This window comes from Ruditapes philippinarum, unplaced genomic scaffold (assembly GCF_026571515.1).
Source record: "Ruditapes philippinarum isolate M1 unplaced genomic scaffold, ASM2657151v2 ctg8421_1_1_1_1, whole genome shotgun sequence".
Lineage (NCBI taxonomy): Eukaryota > Metazoa > Mollusca > Bivalvia > Venerida > Veneridae > Ruditapes > Ruditapes philippinarum.
Window position 1 is genome coordinate 27,947 of NW_026854221.1, and position 22,474 is coordinate 50,420.

Sequence of the window (22,474 nt, forward strand, 5' to 3'; positions counted from 1 at the left end):
TTACTCTTGTTACTGATTTGAATCAAATTGGCATGTTCTTGTTGATCAATGGTTATGGTTGTAGGCACCAATAAATTGTTGATCAATATTTATCAATAGTATTGTAATTTTTGGAAATAATTAATTTAGAAATGGTTAAAAAATTAATACTGTACCTATCCAGTGTTAACTCCTTTCGTTTTGTTGCTCATTGCAAAAGCTCTTTTTTCAAACTTAAACTTTAACCCCCGCACATCAGTGTTTGGGTGACCAAAACGGTGTACAAAATACGAGATCGCATTTAATTATGTTGCTGCAGAAAGATATCCTGAAAAAAAGCTGGTAAAACTGTTTCTATTTACGTTGAAGTTTTAATATTTAATAATAAAGGATCTTTAATTTTTACTGAAGAATTTAACCCTCGCCGTCAAAATTTTTGCATTAATATGTTGTGATGTTTTTATGATAATTTTAAAAGTAAAGACTCTTCGATTAGAATTATTGAAGGCTTAAAATTTTCTTGCACGTATAATGGATGTCATGTTTTTCCAGTCTTAAATACATCAAGATAAAGGTAAAATTCAGAAAATCCCAAACTTTCTAGTGATTTTAAAACTTTAAAAGATGGAAAATCCACTATTTTTTTTTTCCGGTTTTGTTTTGGAACTGGTGTATAGTATATTCCACGCAACCCTTTACGCAAATTGGCATGGGTTACTAAAGGAAATAATGGCGCAACTATTTAAGCCAATAATTTTTGGGTCTAATATCTTGTTAAGGTGCTTTCCTGATAGGCTTCATGAGTATGCAAATTCATTTTCAACTGACCAAAAGTCAATTATTTGATTTCTGTTATATAAAATCCCTTGCTCTCATCTTGCAATAATTATAGGCATTCCATAAGGATTGAGTTTAAACATTTATAAAAATTTCTTGCTTTTGTTAACTGACAATTCCTTATCGTCCCGAAATGGCCTTTTAAATCAATTTCTTTTATCTGATCCGTTTTTATTCAGTCATTTTAAGTTCTGTGAGCAAATTGTTTAAAAAACAACACTTGTAAAAAAAAAACAACTTCTTCTCCATAAATATTAATTTGAACTGGTCAACTGTTAAAGTCACCTGACATATAAATTGAATACCTACACAAAGAAAAGGCTGTGGATACCTTTAATTTGCATATTATTTAAAGATTCGAACATTTATTTGCTTTAACATGGAGCTCTCGTCAAATTAAAAACCAGTACATCCAGTCTGGTTACATATTCTTATTATTCAAAAATGAAACGAACAATATTTATTCAATTTCTAATATCTGATAAGCGGCCTACCATAAAAACGATGCCTGACAAACACGATGTACTGTCGATGCATTATTCTACAAAAATACATGCAATATTTAGAAATAAAATGTAATAATTGCCCTAAATTTTAATAAAGGACTAAGATTTCTTTTTAATAAAAACGTTTTACCAGTACCAGCTGCCCCAAGAAGAAGTAAATTGTGACCACTTAAAACATGTTTAAGCGCCTGATTCTGTGCAGTGTTTAGCTCCATCTTTCGTGTGTTGACATACATGTGTGCATAATCATGGTTCTCTGTTTTTCACCAATACGTTATACTAAAGCCGGGCCCAGACACACCTCCGTCGTTGACCAATGAGACGTTGTGTTACAAATCTCCACGAGCATGCGCATTGTACTGGCATGGCTGCTGCAGGACGATTGAAAACAAACCGCTGAGAAAACAGGTTCGTTTCTTTACGTGAATAGATTTATAGATAATTTAAGTACGGAGCGTAATTGTATTTGATAGACTTGAAACATCTGCCGCTGCAATTTGTGCATTAATTATGAATTTAGAGTGTTTTAGTCGTGAATGTTTTACCAAAACGGTGCAATCAGATCTCTTCCGAGTTAGAATTATTGACAGTTTTGACTTGAATATTTCTTGCTACGTATAATCAGCGAAGGTGTCAGTGTTGTTTCCTTAAAAAGTATTCATTTGTCTAAGATTTTACACCAAGATTGTTAAGATCGGTGAAAAATTGATGAATATATGCGCTGATAATTGAGATGCTAGTGATATTTCTATGCAAAATGAAAGTAGAGTAAAATACCTTTACAATATTTTAGTCATAAAAATTTTTTTTTTTTTTTTTTAATTTTTTTTTAGGGTTTTGGGTTGTAGAGGGGGAACGGGGGTATAGTGTAAGTCATGGCCACGCAACGTTTACCTGTGCAAATTGCATGTCTTTTAAAGGAAAGATAGCGTAAATATGATCAAAATAATTACTTTGTTGGTTGTATATCTTGTTTCAAGTACAGTCGCTGTTCAACTAAAATACATAAGCTGTGGTAAGTATGCTTTTATTTAAATAGTACATTTATATATATGCGACAAAAAGAGATTATGACTTCGTGTTTTAGGAAAATTATGACATTACGTCTCTCACTTCAAAAGGGGAAGCATTCCATAATGATTGGATTATAAACATGTTAATTATTCTCTGTAATTTAATTTATGCTTGCTTTGTTGTTGAACTGACAAACTTTCGTCGGAATATAAAAGGCACTGCGTTTTTAGTATGTATAATTGAGATCATATTCAACTAACATGATCCAAAATGTCTATATTCAGCATAAAATAAATTGAGAGTTCAGTAAAATTTATTGTATGCAGCTAAAAAAGAACAGACAGAAAACTGTAAAAATTTGGAATAAAGTACACTAATTTATAAAATATTATAATTTGAATATCTCAACCATAAGTCACATATAATATAAATGTAGTACTACAAAGCAAAGTGCATAATTGGACGGATGCAACCGTTAAATATAAAGTTTTGTATTACAAAGATTCAACAGTGTGTAATTGTTAATATAACAAACAAAAGTAAAATCTTCCTCCTGTCGCTATAAAATGTAAACAACTAGTTCCAATATTTCGTTATATATTTTGTCTAATATTATTCAAGAAAGTAGATACACAAACAAATGTTATTCATTTTCAATATCATGTAAGCGGCACTATATATAAAATTACGTTATCTTCTCAGATCAAATACTACCAACTACTATTACTGCTACTGCTACTTCTACTAAAAATACATAATATTATAAAAATAATAATAATAATAATAATAATAATAATAATAATAATAATAGGACAAATGTTAATTTACCAACTTTAATATAAAGAACAATACGAAAATAGGTCAAAATCGTTCCTTAATTTCTAATGCAAGCAATTGACTTAGAAGAAGTATAATCCCTGAAAACAGTACAACGAAAATTTGTCTTTAATCTTTTTCGTTTACAGTTATAATGAGGTGTATTATAGATTATTATATTATCATAATTTATGGTCAGTTTACAACTTATATTACTCGTGAATGTCTTTATAAATTTTTTTAATGACAACGCCGAGCACAGCATAAGTCTCTTATTGCATAGAATCGAAAACAGTAAATTAAATTTGCTTTTTTGATGAAATAGGCATTCGAAAATATTAAAGTCGTGTATCTTAAATTTTGTAAAAGAATTTTAATGTTCAATGAAATATTCTAATGCAGCGGTTTATAATAGGCTGTCTTTATCGCGTGACGATGTGTTATTTATAGCTTTAATGTTATGTTTAAAGGTTCAACTGCAACTGTTCACTCGATTGCTCTGGAGCCATGTGCATCAGAACCGTGCGCAATGAACATTGGACAAAACTATACAGTATGGGTTAATTTCACAGCAAGTATGCTATTTAATATCTTAAACTATCCTAGATTCTCGTTATTCTGCAATTTTGAAAATCAGAGGTATCTTCTAAAAGTTTACTTAGCAACAATTCAAGAGCGTTATCATAACAATGATGCATAGCCACTTTTAAACTCATCTATTCATTAATAAAGGCAGCTACATGTATGAAAATATATTGGATGTTTATCTGACTAACGGATCCAAATACTGACCTATTTCACGGGAATATTTTCTGGAGTTAGACTATTAAATATAGGATGAATCATGCACTTTAAATTTGAATGTTATAAGCAATGTGTATCAACGTTTATTATAGAGGTGAATCATGACAGAGCCTATCATGTTTGGGGTGGCGATGTAACTGGTTTTGGAGATGTTATTATGTTGAACATTAATCCAAACGACGCATGCATCCAAAGTGTGAAATGCCCAATACAAGCTGGCTTGCAACAGACATACAAAGCAACTGTCACCATTCCATATATAAATCCGGTATCTATTTTGTTTTCTTGCTTTATTTTAAAACACATTTCTATACAAATGACAAGCTTTACAATAGTCGACTTAACGATGGAAAGTGTATGGTTTCTCATTTGCTTGCCATCGCTGCGGGGTGTTTAACTTCCACTTGCTAACCACCCAGCTGGCTTACAAATGTCGATAGTTCTACACATGGGCTTTCTATTGTCTGAAATACTGCGCAAGGGGGGTTTAATGTGATCTCTTAGATGACCAATTTTTTAAACTCGGTATATTTGCTTACTGATACAAAGGCAATGATAGCTGCAAGTTTTCAAAATATGTTTGGACGAAGTCAGTCTGAGAATGGTGGAAGAACTGAAGTTAAGATAGATTTGAAGTCCAATGGTCATTTTAAAATTACAAAATGAAATATAGGAATCTCATTGGCCATTCTAAAACTAGTACAATAATCTAAAGGATCTTTCTGAATCGTATATACATCGTTTTTCCTAAATGATCTAAAGGTGTTTCGAAAACAAAGTTTCTAGTTAAATTTCTTGGATATTTTAGACCTGTAAACTGTGCTTCCTCCCATTAAACATTTTGCAACAGTAAACACTGCGTTTAAAATATCAATACTTATCCAGTGTGCAGTTTATTAAAAATAGGCATTAACTGAATGATATTTTATAAGTTTTGTCTAAAATAACTATACTACAAATAACACACACGATCCTGGAACTCATGTGCATAAAAACACCGAAAGACACCACATAAAAATGACATTTTATAAGGTTTGTCTAAAATAACGAGACCACCAATGGCACTCACGATCCCGAAAACTCATGTGCATGGAAATACCCAAAAAGACACCACATAAAAAACAACATTTTCTGGTACTGTAAGCATAATTTTGTTCCGTGTTCGTGATGTTCTACATGTATGATTATTTATGTGTTTAACTGATTTGAATTTTGTGATTCTCCTACATGTATTTACTTTGTATATTAAAGAAGTACATATTAATTAATGTGTTCATGAATACGTCTATATTAGATACATTTGTACAAGACTATATCATTTACAATTTCAAAGGTATCTTACAGTGTTTCCTAGATCAAACCAATAAATGCTATGTCAATTGTGGTAAACGTATTTTCAGCAACTTAGAATTTGGAAACTTAATTACTGTCATTACTATAAACACACGCTGAGCAAACATTATTTTTTTATGAATTCAAAAACGCCGAAATAACCTATGCAAGTAAAAGCAGGTTTACTTCGGCCGGGTTTCTTTTAAAAGATTTTCATTGTTCCTTTTATGCACCTACAAAAATCGGAATAGTGAACCTTTATCGGCAATTTGGTTATAATATTTGATGCGCTGCGGCGTCTATTTTCCAACATGAAATCTTACAAATTGTATAGTTACTTTTATTTAGAAAGTTAATTACATAATTATACTTTTGCAGATACCATTAGTTGTAAATAGAATGACAATTTCAAGTTCTGTGTGGTGGGGATGAACCCGAATGTAATAATTATTTTTAAACGTTTCTTTTTTCAGAAAAGAATGGCATTGACGTGGGAGGTCAAATCTACAAATGACCCTGCTGCACGTCCTATAATATGTTTTGTATTTCCTGTTACAATTCTAGTCAATTAAATATTATTAAGCATAAATTAAATCTCAGGATTCTTAAGTACTGTCGTGTATATCAAAGGAGTTCAAAAAATCCTTAAAAAATGTTTTTAGATATATTTGTAATATATTCAAAACCAACATGAAGCTATCCAGCTACCATATAAATGATTAATAGTTCTAATTTGTGCATGGCAGAAAGGAATCCGATGTCTTATACATGGAAAGTCCGGGCAGGGCTGTAAGCCCCTCTAGGGTTGAAGCGCTCTTAGACAACACGTATGAAGTTAGTCAAATTGAAATCAGATAAAAATCAATAAAAAATATTGGTCTTAGTCTAACAAGTTTGAAAAAATGCTTAGCAGGGTGCCACCAAATCCTGGACTGGTTCTATATTTGAGCTACATTTAGATTGCAGGACGCTTTTGAAATTACACAATTCAGAATGTTACTAGAAGACGCCGCAAATTACTGTCCTAAATTACACTTCCGGTAGAAATACATATTATGATGTAGAAAATCAGTAGATAAATTTTAATATCATTGATATGAACTATAGTTCGATGATAACATAAAAGTTATTTTTTATATCCATTTTTATAAATCATCACGATTAAATATGGTAAAACAACATATCTTATAAGTGATTAATAAACGCGGCGAACAAGATATTTGGAAACACTTACAGGACATCAATGATAGGTTGAACATCACCAATTTATTCATATCTAATTAACTTTACAAAATACCTGCATTTACTTATAATTTCCAGCTTTCCGCGTCATAGGTAGCACCTGATCACATGATAAGCTCGATATTTACTCTGTAGACTTAAAACACAAACACTACATTTATAGCTCTCGAAACAGTCCACACAGGGTGTGCTGCTTCCAAAGCGAGGATGACGACAGCGGAAGTATGTTTTAAAGTATGATGCTTTTGAAAAGTTAGTAAGAGAAAACATTAAATGCTCTTCATTTGATTGTACACAATAAGATCTATTTCCGGTTTATTCATATTTCATGATGGAAGAATATTTATCCGGAACAGAATTGATAGAGACGTCCCGAGGTTTAAAGGAATTTCTGAAATCTTATCATTGTATAAAGTCGGCTATTTCCCCCTGTTTTGCTCATGTTTAACGGAAACAAAACCGTGTGTCAACAGAGTCACGCGCTCTTGTTATAGCCCGATTTTACCTATGCGCAATACATTACTTGGCCCATATCAGCCAAGATGATAAATTGATATCAAAAGACAGTAGCATTGTTTTATTTATCATGAAATACATACTATCAAAATAACAAAATAATCTACTTTTAAATAACGGATTTTATTCCATTGCCTATATTTCCACATAATCCTATATATATATCGACACAGTACATATTAAACTCCACGATAATTGTCAGTTTTGAACTTCATCTTCAATATAAACAACACAACAGGCGAAATAAACATCAACACTATCGCAGTTTTATTCCATTTACACAATCTTTCGACAAATTCAAACTTGGCTCCCATCTTTGCTGTATTCAAATACGCTGCGCTTTGAATATGGGAACCAGTCTGGCTATATAGTCGGAGCCATTCGGTAATATGTTGGTTCCCATATTCAAAGGGCGGGGCATTTGAATACAGCAAACCTTGGAGCCACGTCTGAATTTGTCGAAATATTTATATATGATATGTGCTGGAATTGACAAATATACATTTTATTTGGATTTTAAGGCGTTTGTCGATACTAATTCAATATTAAATATAATTATCAGTTAAGTGTTATCGGGCACTTACATCTATTCTGTAAAATAGATATTAACATTTTATAAATGGTCACACAAAATACTGCTTTAATTGCAACATATTTATTAAACTATACCATGAGGCTGAACTTTTTGCATCAATCAATTAAAATTCAACATGTCGTTCGGCTCTGAGCAGTTGTATGCCACGGAAAAATAAAACGCATACGTAAAACATGTTGTCAAAACGACACAAACCGTTTCCGCGGGATTTCATGTAATTGTTTTGTATTAAATATATGAGTTAAATTAAAAGTTAAAAAGTGTATACTTTAATAGCATCAAGTAGTGTAACGTTATAATCGGAAACCTACCTTGCAGCAATTCAAAATGGCGACCTTTTTCAATAAAAAAAGCAGATTCATATAATGGCCGAGTTGGAGAGCAAATCAACATTCTCAAATCTCATAATAGCCGAGTTTTCTCATAAAGACCTCCTTTTTGCATAATGGCCTTGTTTTATGTTCATAATGTCGAGGTGAACTTCATATTAGCCTTACATTTGAAGTGAAAACGTGCCTTACATTGAAAAGTTAATAAATAATATTTTTTTTGAATTGTTTATTCAATTAAGAAAACTTTGAAGTTTCAACTTGATTTTTGTTTCAATGTTTATTAATGAAAGTCGTCTGTGTTAACCTTTTAAATTTTAATGAAACAGTTTCGATGCCTTTAGATAAGGCTAAATCTGTGTCCTAAAAAGTGAAAAAATGTTAAAATATCTAAATCGATATGGAATCTTACACTTAATATAAATGTAGTTTTTGAACATGCGAATTATAAAAGGATACAACAAATTTTACGTCACAGGCCTTTGCTAGTAATCAAATTGCTGTATCAAAGTGTTTGGTATATATCAAAATTAATACCAGAAAGTAAATGGAACATTTTAGCAGAATAAACGTCTCGATTAATTAAATACAACAGAAACTTCTTACAAACACAGAGAGAAGCTAACACTATAAGACCATTTTATAAGTGCAATTTATTTTTTACATTATATTTTAACATTTTCATGTCGAATCCGCTTTCGTTTCTACACCTGAAAATAGAATAATGCAATTATAATCTTTATTTGAAAGTTTATCTACTCTAACTACATAGCTAATCAACAATATTTTTATTCAAAATAAGTATACAAGAAGAAATTATATGAATAACATGTACATATCATTGGTTCCAATATTTCTAACAAAAAGCTGCTCACATTTTACAGAAGAAAAATTTCTAAATTTCAACGATAAAAGTTGATTAAATAAGAAGTAACAAGGTTATTTATTTAACGTTTCACATGTGCGTGCTGATTCTTTAAACCTACTTAATCTCATTTTAAAGGTCGCATTTAATTATGTTAGAGTTCGAATACATAATATGTATACCTTAGTTACAGTGACAGTGTCCGTTGTCGTCGCATGTTGGGACACCTCCGGCATTACAGTGACCATGACAATCGCCATCTCCTGTGCAGGCTTGTACGTGTTGACAATGGCAGTGGTTACCATGGCAGGATGGCTCTTGACCAGCACCGGGGTCAATTTTTACAGTCGGAGTCACGGTACAACATGCACATTTACTGAAAACAGTTTGAAATATAAAAAGGGGGTGTCAGATGAATCTAGTCAATGAATTTTTAGTTATTTTAAACCGCTTTTTATAAAAGAAAGTTTGTTTCCCTTTACTGTGGCTTTAATTAAAGTAACATTTATGGAGGCATAAAAATAAAAAAATTTGGTTTTCAAATCTCGAAGTCGCTGTTTAACTCCTGGAAGCAGACAAATTTTCTTAAACGATAAATTTTATAAGCTCAAAAAAAGGAAAACCGCCCCAACTGAGTTAATTTAGTAATTAATAAAAAAAAATATGCCCTGGCAGGGGGAAGTCTTTTTTCCCCATTTAGAATTTTTTAAGAACATGTTTTTAATTTTTAAAAATGAATATATCAAATAAGCATGTATCAATGCAATTACAAAGATTAAATATTCTGTTCCCCATGTAACATACGAGTCAAATGTGTAGTTTTTATTTAAATAAGATGATAAGAAAATATATAAATGTTATCGAACAAATAGCTTAAAAGTTCCATAAATTGAAGGTTCCACGATAACCGCCGTATGGACGTAGCTGCGGTTGTTTCAGAATAAAAGGTTTAACCAGTTCATGTTAACTGCTGACATCTGCATGTGCTGGTGCTAGGGGCGTGGACGTAAGCTTGCGCTTTTCAGTATCGTCCATGAACTCAATCAAGCCGAGCCTGCAACATTTTCAATTTTCCCGTGTTGGGCTATTTTAGGGATTCTGTTTTTTCTATTTTTAATTCAAGACATCAACAAAAGTTATAGAGGATAATTCCATAAAGCAACACTAACCCAACTGATAAGTGAAATCACAACAAGCGGAAAAGTAGATCATCGATCTACCTGACGCTAGCTGGATAGCTTTTGTAGATGAGAGACTCTAATGTATCTGGTGGAATTGAGCCTGCCACCGTCATGAACAAAAATATAACGACATGACTCATTCAGCTACACATATACACAAGACTAGCAAAAATGAGGCCTTATAGTTTTATTCAGTTTCAGTTTAATCATAACTATGAATATAATATACATGTAAAAAACACCCTACCTGCACAAATGACAAGTAACATCAACGCCGTTGTAAATTTCATATTTGTTATGTATGTGTGTGTATAATTGCAACAGAATTGAAATGAAATCTCAGCCTTGTTTGACTTTTATATTAAATGAAACGGAAGTAGTTCATTTTTTATCAGTCAGTCACGTGATGTGTTTGTGTGTGTAATAATCACGATTTTTGTTTAACCATATGTTTATTTCACGTCATTTGAGTGCACAGATTAGTTCAGATTTAATCAAAAGTAGTTCAAAAACAAAAAGTAGTTCAAAAACAAAGACAATTATTCGTTCAAACAAATTATTGAACAAATTGCTAAAAGTATGCCTTGAAATGAGATTTGTTTGTCCCTGGATTTGATAAGTGTCATTGAAAAGAAAATTTGTGGATCACCACAGGATATGAGTTTAAAAGCCGGTGCCTTGCCCAGTGGTACCATTTACAAGTTATGTTTTACAAATATAGGTGTTACGAGTTTTAGCGTCCGCTTATTCAACTAAAATATTGATAGTCCGTCGGGTGGGACTTTATACTGAGATCTGCTGTAATTTGAAAATTATACAAATTTTTCGAGTTAATGCGAAAAGGGAAAATGTAAATATGCGAAAAATAAAGATAAGTCAAATAAAAGGTGTAATAACGTTGCAGAATATGTGTCGTGTTTTTGTCGCACTTTTGCTTTTTTTCGAATGCGAAAGTTCGAAATACAAGAAATCGACAAAGTTGGACCTATCGTATCTTCGTGTTTTCGCTTCTTTGTGTTTTTGTACAAAAAGGGAATCACATCCCTTAAAAATAATAATAAAATAATGGTAAAAAATAATAAATAAATAAAAAAGAAAAGAAAAAAACTCACAAAAAAAGAACAAAAAACAACAAAAAAACACAACATGGTGTAAATAATCCTGCACACTTACTAAAATTTAAATGGACATTCTATGACTCTATAATAGTAGTAGACTATTCGTGCTTATAACAAATTGTATACTTTCAATTTGATCACTGTTTAAAAGCCTTTTATTTATGCTACTATATTAATACAAGCGTTTTAGTCAAATAGTTACTTCATAAGACCTGATTTAAATGAAAATAATCGTTGTGGCAGCAAACAAAAACGAATCATAAGACGAGAGATAATATCTTATATGCACTAAAGTTGAACATGTTTGAAGTCAAAGGTTATCACACAAACAACTGGCCGAATAACCTATTTCAAATAGCTTTGGTATGAATTATGTAAGCATACGTTTACTAAAATTAGTTATAACCAACAACAATTATAATGTAAAGTTGCGTCTAAAATGTTAATTTCTATATTGTAAATTTCGATAATTATTCAAGTATCAAGTATACGCATGCGGAATGCAATATCAAAATATTTCTTAAATGAGAAATAAATGGAAAGTGATGCAGTATCCCTTACACAGACTAATACTTCAGTTGATATATACATGTGCAACATTTGTTTTTTTTTTCTGTCCCGACTTTTAGCAATTTCCGTATTGTAGACAGGTTTGGAATGATGTTGCTAACGTCAAGCATTACGTTACGGTTGAATTATAATTTGAACGTCTGAGCGTATATAACAAACGGCTTATTATAAGGGTATCCCGATTTGAAACTAATGTATTTTACTAATGCAGGGCCACATTCGGTGTTTGCACGTGACGTTAGATCCCTGTCTACTAAGGCTCAAGTGAGCCATTTAAAATATACCAATAACCCTTAAACGTTTCTGATGGCTCTAATCTCCCGTATGTGCAAATTCTTTACAGGTTATTCTCAGAATGTTCAGATTACATTTTCTTTAATTGAAAAAGGTGTAAATTAAGGAGGAAAATTTTCAACTTTTTCTATTCTTAAAGAAAGAATTTCCGTTATATATCGTTATGAGAAATTAGCATTGACATCAAACATTTAGAATATTCCAAATTTCGAGCTAGCTTTGAACTTCTAACTAGGTTGGAGATTGAAATTCAACATCAATCAAAGTCAAATTTCGCGCAGAATTAGCTTGAGGATCGAAATTCAAAAGCATTTAAAGCTCATTGTCGTGCTTGAGTTGAATTTCGAGGCAGCTCGAAGAAAAAAAGGTCATACTTTACTTGAAGTGAGCTTCGAGCTTCGTTTGTCATTTGGTTTGTATATTATTAAAAAAATAAACTGTTCCTGAAAAGTCCACACTTAAAAGCACACATATCCCAGACACTTCATCAATTATATCATTTATATAGAGGATATGGAATGAGTGTAAGTTCAATACTGGATTTATTGAACGCGCTAAATAAAAATATATTATGCGAGCCTCAACGAGTTCAATAAATTCAGTAATAAACTTATACGAATTATATATTTTATTAGAGTAAATTAAATAAAGGTACATAATTTAAGAAAAGACTGACTATTTTGAGTTATGGTTTTATGAAACTGTACTTTTCCTAGTGTCCATTTATTAATATTTCAAGTTTCAAGTTAATCTGTCAAGTAGTTTTTGAGTTATTTTCCGGACAAAAATGTAGGACTGAAGGACGGACGGACGGACGGACGAGGCGATGGACTGACAGAGAGTAAAGCATACGAGTATATCCCGCCGCTTTTTTCGTGGGATATAATATGGGTTGGCCATGGACACCCCTTTACAATATAATGTAACAGCGTGCTAACCAGATCTCAAGAAATTAATTGTACTATAGTGTCTGAACTTAAGTACATTGTGACCTTAACATTCAACCTACTGGTATCAGAATCTGAAGGGGTTTTCTAGTAACCATTAAAATCACGATACCTACATGCCTAAATAAGGACAGCAAACAAAATCATATACTTATGTAAATGGCCTGACAGTTTGAATTGAAGGCTGAGCTTGTCAAAAATCCTACTAACCTAACAACCAAAAAGGGTCATCTACAAGCCTTGATCAATCTTGCTACCAAGCATAAAGATTAAAATCTATTGGTTTTTATGGTGTACAGGGTATTTGAGTGCGAAGTCATTCTCAATCCAAATATACTCTTTCCCCCTTTACCAAAATCATTTTTTCAACAGCTGGCAAAAATAAAAATGTTTTTATTTCTGAGACAATTTATCTTTTCTGACATGTTAAAAAAGTAACAAGCTTTCATTTATAATACACATTAGCAATACTTAGAGGGGCTGGCCTCCAAATTTTACCTAAAAATATATTTCCTTAAAATTTAAAATGACCGTGCGATCATATAAAAACATGATATTTTGTTTCAAAACTCATAAAATCGACAAAACGAAAAAGAAAAAAAGTTTTGCCCTTTTCTAGATGAATCTCCTGGACCCAAAGTATAACAAAATTTTGCCAGCGCCTTTACTATCAAGGTTATGTACTATACATTACATTGATATCAAAGCTTAACGTGGTGCACAAATTGAAGATGTTCGGTGAAATAAATCAATTATATATGAATAAATAATTGCGTATAATTAAGGAAAATACTTACTTAATATATCAAACCGCTATACGAAACGATTGCCAGTTTAACAAGCAATTGCGTGTACAAGTAAATTGTATAAAAATAAATAGGGAACATTTTCGAAGAATAAACGTTTCGATGGATTAAATACAAAAGAAACTTTTTAAACATAGAGAAAAGAGCCATCACTACACTATAAGAACGTGGTATAAGTATAATTTATTTGTTATTTAATATCTTGATTTTTCATTTCATATCCGCTTTCCCTTCTTAGACCTGAAAATATAATAATACATGTGTATTCTTTATTTGAAAGTTCTTTACACTAACTTAACAGCTAATCATCAAAAGTTTAATTCAAACTATGGAAAAATGTTTGTTTTATCCTCGAAAAAATTATATGAACTACATGCACATGTAATTGGTTTAATTACTTACCGGAAAGCTGCTCAAATTTTACAAATAAAAAGAAATCCAAATGTCAATGATATTAAATAAGATAAACATTATAATTTAACGTTATACATGTGTGTGTACATTGTTTGAACATATCGAAGCTCATTTAAAGATTGTATTAAATTATGTAATTATATTGAAGTTAGGATATACCTTAGTAACAATGGCAGTGTCCGTGGCCATCGCAAGTTGGGACACCTCCGGCATTACAGTGACCATGACAATCGGTGTCACTTGTGCATTCATGTACGTGATGACAATGACAGTGGTTTCCATGGCAGTATGCCTCTTGACTAGTCCCGCAGGTCAAGTGGTTACAGTCGGAGTCCAAGGTACAACACTGCACAGTTACTGTAACAGTTGCGAACAATATGATAACAAGGAGAGCCGAGTAATGCCCATTGTAAAGAAACACAAACAATGTGTATTTGATAACATGAAACGCTTCTTTATTAATTGGAAGATTTGTTTTATTCACTTAGGCTCTAGCATAGCAATACCAAGAAAGGTCTATCAAAATCTCAAGGTCATATTTTCATATCCCCAGGGGCGGGTCAACTTCTTCAATTATATTTTGTACGTAAATTATAACAAGGTCAAACGTTCCTTTGAGCTTGATCTTATGATTCATAAAAAAACGTTGCAAGCTTGTTTCGTTTTTAGAAATAAAATTGATTTAATCAGAAAGATTCCTTATACTGTATTTGCAATAAAACCAAAAACATGTAATTTAAAATAAATATATAATCTATTTAAACATATATCAATGCAAACAGAAAGATAAAATAGCAAATGTTCTACATTTTCCATCTATCGTACGAGTAACCTGTGAAAATGTCTGAAACCGTTTTTGACACTATCTATTTAGGTTAACCATACCGGCAAACGACATTATGATACGAAATTGTACGTATAGGCTAGTGTTGTTGACCTTTTAAAATTTTGTTAATGCTTACTTATTAAAACAAATTTAGTGTTTGGAATTATGTAATAAACAATCAATTTACTAAACTTATTAATAGTTTGCCAATTTACCAAAGTAAATGTATTACGATTCATCTGAAATACTGCAATCCCATTGGACAAAATAATTTCAACCACTAAATATGTTTTAAGTCGTAGAATTAAAAAAGGACCATTTTACAAAGAGATTGGAAAAAGAGATTCATTTAATGCAACGATTACACAACTGATAACAGGGCCGGATCCAGAAATTTTAGACTGGCGGAGGGGGTGGGGTGGCTAGACCAAAGTCTTTTATTTAACAGGTGGTCAGGGGTTCTCCACTAAGAAAAAAAATCTTCATGTTTAATGGTGGCTTCTGGTGCATTTAAGGTGCACATTTTGAAATGGAAGTGTCTACATATTTTTCCAAACATTTTGGAAGTTGAAATTATAATTACGTGTCATTTTTCAAAACGAAATGAGAAAGAAAACCTTACTGAATTCCAGGGCAAAACTATGATTTTAAAAGAATTTTCCAGATGGGCAGATGCCTATAAATGGTCCTGCTTTAGAAAGGAATAGGCCCTACAAGTTGTAACATGAACCTTAAAAAGCGATGCTTTAGCATCACTTACATCTCCGTATTTATATAGATAAGGAGTTAAAACTACGTGAATATATATACAAAAAAAAACATAATTTAATTCAAGGGGGGCTATTTATAATTTATCGTGTACTAGTGCTAATTTGCTCAGTATCACGTAGCCGCTTAATGTGTCGCTACACTGACCAAGAGTAATTGACGATGACCCAGTGTACAGCAGAAATATTTACAAATTGCCTAAAGACATGCAGTGTTTTAGCTGAAAGAATTTTATGACAGGAAACTCAGCAGGGGTCCAGTCTCCAGTAAACAAGTATTTAGTGCTTTACATTTATCTGTGCCTCGTTTGGTAGGAATTGTTTTTAAGCCAGGGTGTCTGGGGGAAAGGGGGGCCTTGAGCCCCTTAAACACTCCCCGTGGGATCTGGGCCTGATACATGAAAATTAAGGGCTACATTCACACACAGTTGGTATCTAAGGAACCATACGCTAGCTCGATAACATTCGTGCATAAAGGACAGTATTCGAACCTAAGGCCGTGAGGAAAATTAATAAAATAGTTAACGAGATAAAAGGCTCAGTCAGACAGGTCCATAAGACTAGCAAAAATTGCAGCTTGAAGTATTATTTCATTTAAGTTTTATCACGGTTAGAATAATTTAAATGTAAAATATATAAAGCACCTACCTGCGCAAATGACGAGTAACGCCAAAACAATTGTAAATTTCATATTTGTTATGTTTGTGTGTAAGTTATTGCAACAATATTTAATCCAGTCGAAACTTCAATATCATTTGACTTTTATACTAAAGGTACTAGTAAGTAGTTCATTATTTATCAGTCAGTCACGTGATGTGTTTGTGTGTGAACTAATCGAGTGCAATAATCACGACTTCTGCTTCACCATATGCTTACTTCTCGTCATTTTGAGTGCACACACTCGTTGAGATTTAATTAAAAGTAGTTCAAAAACAAACACAATTATTTGTTCAAATCTGGAACAAATTGCAGAAATTTTGCTTTGAAATAAGGTCGTATGCCCTTTGGTTTGACGTGTGTCACTGTTATATACTTGTGTTGATCATCACAGAACATAAGATTAAACGTCAGTGCCTTGCTCAGTGGCAATATTGCCAGAGTATGTTTTACAAATATAGGTGCTTCGATTTTGATAAACCGTAATTCCAAGTTAAATTATGGTAGTTTTGTAGGGTGGGGCTCTATACTCAGGTCTGGTGTAACACCAAATGGCGTAAATAAGTCTGCATACTAATTAGAACTTAAATGTAAAACATGTCTTTTAACTGGAATAAAGTAATCACAAATAGATTTGTGGCATAGTGGTAGGAGTTGGGAGGTATGCAAGTAAAAGGTTTCTCATAAGTCAGAAATGTATAATAAATACAAGGCCTTTACCTATTTTGATGATTGACTTTCTATGACTCTATGATAATACTTTTCATGGTAATGTATTATTCAACTTTAAAAAAATCTGTCTGAAATCCTTTATGTTATTTATGTAATATGTACCATTTAAAGTACAAGCACAGTTACTTCATATGTCGCTACAGTTGAAAATTAAAATTTGAACACCTGGAGGTATATAACAAACGGCTTGTTATATCTCGATCTAGAACTAATGGATTTTACCAATAATGAGCCACATTCGGTGTTTACACGTGACGATAAATCCTTGTCCGAATCAAAAATAAGTTAAAATTCAAAATACACTTATAACCTCAAACGCTTCTGATGGCTTTAATCGGCTCTAGTCTGCCGTAAGTGCAAGCAATATTTTAACAGGCTATTCACAGAATGTTCAGTTTACATCTTCTATAATTACAAAAAGGTGAAATTAAGGCTATAATTACAAAAAGGTGAAATTAAGGAGTAAAATTAGCAATTCTTTCTATTCATCACTGGATATTTTAAAGAAAGAATTACCGTTATATATCGTAACGAGGAGTTAGCAATGACATCGAACATTCTGAATACTTAAAGTATTCTGAATTTTGAACTAGTTTCAACTTCTACCCAGCTCAAAGATCGAAATTTAAAATCATTCAAATCCCAAATTCGTTCTGGACTTGAATTTATAGGTAGTTGAATGATAAAAATTCATAGTTTACATGCGTTGAATTCGAACTGGAGTTGAATTCCGATCAAAATTCAAACTCATTTAAAGTGGAATTTCGTGCCAGAGTTTAATTTTGTGGCAGCTCAAAATTACAATTAAAAACATTTAAGATGAATTTATACTAGAATTAATTTTGAGCCAGTTTGAAGATCGAAATTCAAAATAATTGTTGCAAGAGTTGAATTTCGAGCCTGCTCGAAGGTCGAAATCAAAGCCATTCAAAGCCAAACTTCATGCTTGAGTTCAATTTTGAGCTAGCTCAGTACATTAGATGCAATTCGAGCTGGAGATGAATTTCAAGGTTGTCCGAAGACCAACATTCAAAATAATTCAAAGCATAATTTCGCTCTAGAGTTAAATTTCGAGCCAGCTCAGAGATTAAAATTCGAAAGAATGAATTTCAAACCAGTTCGAAGATCGAAATTCAAATAATTCATAGCTGGACTTTGTGCTGGAATTGAAATTCGAGCAAGCCCGAAAATCGAGTAACATAATCACTCAAAGCCAAATTTCATACTAGACTTTAATTTCAAGCCAGTACGAAGATTGAAATTCAAAATCATTCAAGCTTGAATTTCGAGCTAGCTTGAAGAACGACATTCAACAATCTCACTAAAATTTTATCTTAACTGTCGCCTAGGTAGTCAAAAGTAATGACGCGAAAGTGATGATCTGATTTTGATAAGAGTGGATATTCAAAATCATATAAAAAAGCTGAATTCATTCTTGAGTTGAATATTGTGCCAGCTCGGAGATCAAATCCAAACCTTACAGATGTTGAATTATGTGCTTACGTTGGATTTTGAGCCAGCTCAAAGATCGAATAATATTAATATGATTTTAATATTGCGATATGGTTTAATTTATAGCAGGTCTTAAGGTAGATATTTAATTGAGATGAATTTTGTGCTGGTGTTGAATATCGAGGCAGCTCGAAGATCGAAATATAAAATCATTCAAAGACGAAATTCATGCTAAAGTTGAATTTTTACCCAGCTCGAAAATCGATATTTAAATTAGTTCACATCTGAACTTCGTGCTGGAGTTGCAGTTCCAACCAGCTTGGAGATCGAATTCCAAAATCATTCAAAGAGGAATTTGTGCTACAGTTGAATTTCGAGTTAGCTCAAATATCGAAATTCAAAGATTTGAGCACTCGAACATCGAAATTTAAATTTAATCTTAGTTGAGTTATGTGCTGAATTTGAATTTCAAACCAGATGGAAGATCGAAATTTATAAAATTTTAATTTTGTACTAGAGTTGAATTTCAAGCCGACTCTAATATCGAAACTCAAAATTAACTTTTAAATTAATTGAATTATGTGCTTGAGTTGAAAAACGAGCAAGCTTGGAGATCGAAATTGAAAAAAAAACAAAAAAAAAAAAAAAAACAAAAAAAAAAACTGATATTCAAGCTGGAGGTGAATATTGCGTGTATATTTCATAATAAAATCTGTACAGCTCTTCACTCAAATAATTGTATAATGCTTCGAAGGTAAACACCTCGAAAGACTAACGATATCAAATGAAGTTAAATATTGTGAAGGCGTTAAAATGCGAATCAAAAGGCGTAATTACGCGAAACAAAAGGCGTAATAATGCGTGAAAAGGCGCAATGAAGCGAATTAAGGAATAGTAACGGAAAACGAATGACGTCATAAAGCAAATAAAGGCGAAATAACGTTTATAAAAAGCAATCAAACGCGAAACAAAAGTCGTAATAACGCAAAAAAAACATATAAACACAAATCAAAAGACGTTAAACGCGAGGATCACACGAAAATGTGTGTGATTTTGTACATGTTTAATAGAAATTCAATTCATTTGAATTAGGGGAAGATTTACTTGTTTTATTTTCCTTCAAAATATCATGGATTCTGTTTTTGAGTGGTTAAAAGTCAACAGCCAAGCCTTTGCGAAGTCTCTTAGGGTTGTCATTCAAATGCCGGGCTGCATCTATGGGGATTTCGTCATAATTGAATTTACATCGTCAACAACATTTTTCATATACATAAAGAAAAGCAAAGGTTCAATGATCGAGTCTGGGATACACCGGCATTATTTTATGACCAGTTGTGTGTAAAACGTGTTGTTTGCCGCCAGAGAGATAGGAAATGAACACAGTAAAAGGGAGACGTTTTTCTTACAATATTACAATAGGGGAAAGCTTATGTAATAAAACTTCGATGCCACAACATGTCAAATGCTTGAGAGATGTAACAAATCAAACGCGTGTCTCTAAGCTCAAAAGCCTTGCAGATGTCGTTGTATATGAATGTGATTTGGTTTAAATTGGAGTCTCTTTCGACTAAACCGGATTGGTTAGGTGTAGAATGTTTGTTACTAATAACATAGTTGTACAGGTATTTGTGATTGCACCACTCAATTAGTCCACATATACAGCTTAATAGGGAAATGGGTCGGTAGGTCGGAGGCACGGAAGCTTATGTAGTGTATAATTCTTTTCAAAAATAGTAGTAATATAAGCAATTTTTCAAGAAGTAGGAAAAGCAGATATTGAAAGTAACTTATTGAGATACTAGCAATTTTTCAAGAAGTAGGAAAAGCAGATATTGAAAGTAACTTATTGAAATGCACACAGTGGTTAAGTGGTTTAACAGATCTAGAATAGATAATCTTCAGTAAACAGATATGAATAAGATCTGGCCGATAGGCTTTGACGGATAATTTGATCTACTGTATCTACTAGTATGTAAGTTCAGATTTGGAAGTTGTTTATCCTGAACGTGCATGTTTAATTTGTAAGCAAAACAAATTATTCAGTATTTCTACCTTATCTTTGTCAGTATTTGCCGAAATCCCTTTATTAATGAGGACTGGGATTGATGTTTTGTGTGAAAGATTATTTCAGTTTGAACTAATCTTTCAATGCCATATTTGATGAATTTATTTGTTCAATTAATCTTTTTTGAGATTCATTTTTACTTTTTCGTATTTGTTTGGTAACTGCACCTCTGATATTTCTAAAGCGTTGCCAAAATGACACCGTATTTATCTGTTCTGCTTTTGCAGGTGCGTTTGTACGTTTTTTTTTTAGTTTTCATCCACGTACAAGCCTGGAGATCGAAATTCATGTGGTGTTTGTGGCATTTATTATGATAATATGAAATAAGGTGCGACCTATGGCGCGGAAAGCTTTAATGACAAGCAAAACATGTTCAACATACATGTAAATCAGATCTTCCTTGCATTTCTTAAATAAGTAAATAAGTATATACAGGAATTTTGTTATCTTTGAAATGAAAGCACATAATATTTTGATGCAACAACACGTGTAAGGATGGGATTTGTGCTCTCAACGAACATAATATCGAGTAGTGAACAAGAGCTGTCTTAAAAATGAGTTGATGTCGAATTGAGTTGCTCTGCATTGTAAAAGAGTATACGATAGTATATAGTTTGTAAAAAATAGAATTTAAAACATTTATCTTAAATTCGCCTGGAATCCGTAAACATATAGAGAGATCTCTCGGCAAATGTTTGATCTTTACACTGTTCAAGAAGCATGTTGATTGTTGGAGTCTTTGGGGGTCTATAAATACCTCCTTGAAGAAATTTACACTTATTAATATCAAGTTTCACTCATACGAATCCGATACGACGTATATATAAATCAGATCTTGAATGAAATGTTAAGCCCTCTATGATATAGATCGCTACTACACCAGCGAGTCTGCAACGAACCGGAGACTGAAAATTTGTTACTTTAATTCCATCGTTAGGCACATCAGAACGTAGCCGGGAAAAATATTTCTAGTTTATATAACATTTAGATCAGATGCACGTGATAAAATAAAACTGATGCAAAGAAGGGCAATTAGTTTCATTTATAGAATATATGTGCAAAACGACAATCAGTATAATTAACAAAGTAAATCATATGATACCTAAACGATTACATAGTAATAATATAAGCATGAATGTTTTGATTTTCTGCTTTCTTCAAAAGAGTTTTTAAAATTGTTTATTGGTGAAGTTGAAAGGAAACTTATGTGTCTTATGCAAATCTGTACCTTACAAAATGAGAATGGTACATCATAACTTAAAAGAAAAAAAAAAGTATTTATTAGTTCAGACATGAAAATTATATAATTCACAGAATAAGTCAGATACATTAAAATATGAAATATTAATGAGCATTATTGTAAAGATGTTTAAAACGTCCCATTTTCTAATATCAATATTCAGTTAAAGTATTTTATCAAGTGTCGATTTTTAAAGAATAATTTTACCTGGTGTAAAAAAATATGGCATACTCTTTTAAGGTTCCAAATCAGGATGAGAACATTTACAAAATGAACGATACAAATTAAACTTATGCAGAAAAAGTCCGAAAAACAAACAAATTAACAAAAAAGAAAAAAAAAGGAAAAAAATCACAAAAAAAAACAAACAACGCCTTTATTCGCGTAAATACGCTATTCCTTTCGCTTAACTACGCCTTTATTTGAGTTGTTATGTTATTATGCATTTATTTGCATTATTACGACTTTTTTGCGTAATTACTCCTTTTTATTTGCGTTAAAACGCCTTTCCAATATTTTATTTATTTTAATTTAATACTGTTAGGCTTTTGTATAGAACAATCAAGAAAA

At 32.0% G+C, this 22,474-nt stretch overlaps 1 protein-coding gene and 2 long non-coding RNA genes across 3 annotated transcripts; 1 reads left to right on the forward strand and 2 right to left on the reverse strand.

Annotated features, from left to right (window-relative positions):
- The first annotated feature begins 2,221 nt into the window (after positions 1-2,221).
- LOC132739465 (NPC intracellular cholesterol transporter 2-like) lies at positions 2,222-5,888 on the forward strand. Its single transcript, XM_060727183.1, has 4 exons — positions 2,222-2,337; positions 3,623-3,727; positions 4,049-4,224; positions 5,762-5,888. Exons 1-4 carry the CDS (start codon positions 2,259-2,261, stop codon positions 5,858-5,860), a joined length of 459 nt encoding a protein of 152 aa, XP_060583166.1. The 5' UTR covers positions 2,222-2,258; the 3' UTR covers positions 5,861-5,888.
- Positions 5,889-8,604: 2,716 nt separating this feature from the next.
- LOC132739466 (uncharacterized) lies at positions 8,605-9,165 on the reverse strand. Its single transcript, XR_009627006.1, has 2 exons — positions 9,018-9,165; positions 8,605-8,680 (listed from the first exon to the last, which is right to left on the reverse strand). It is a non-coding gene; the product is annotated as an uncharacterized LOC132739466 (long non-coding RNA).
- A 4,750-nt stretch (positions 9,166-13,915) lies between these two features.
- On the reverse strand, positions 13,916-16,542 carry LOC132739467 (uncharacterized). The gene is made up of 3 exons (XR_009627007.1): positions 16,407-16,542; positions 14,325-14,522; positions 13,916-13,991 (listed from the first exon to the last, which is right to left on the reverse strand). It is a non-coding gene; the product is annotated as an uncharacterized LOC132739467 (long non-coding RNA).
- Between the last annotated feature and the right edge of the window lie 5,932 nt (positions 16,543-22,474).

Excerpts from the sequence above, each read along its gene's own strand:
- LOC132739465 (XM_060727183.1), top strand. The coding sequence starts at position 2,259 with ATGATCAAAATAATTACTTTGTTGGTTGTATATCTTGTTTCAAGTACA. Across the intron at positions 3,728-4,048 it reads ATGGGTTAATTTCACAGCAA|AGGTGAATCATGACAGAGCC; the intron begins GTATGCTATTTA and ends CGTTTATTATAG. Across the intron at positions 4,225-5,761 it reads CCATTCCATATATAAATCCG|AAAAGAATGGCATTGACGTG; the intron begins GTATCTATTTTG and ends TTCTTTTTTCAG.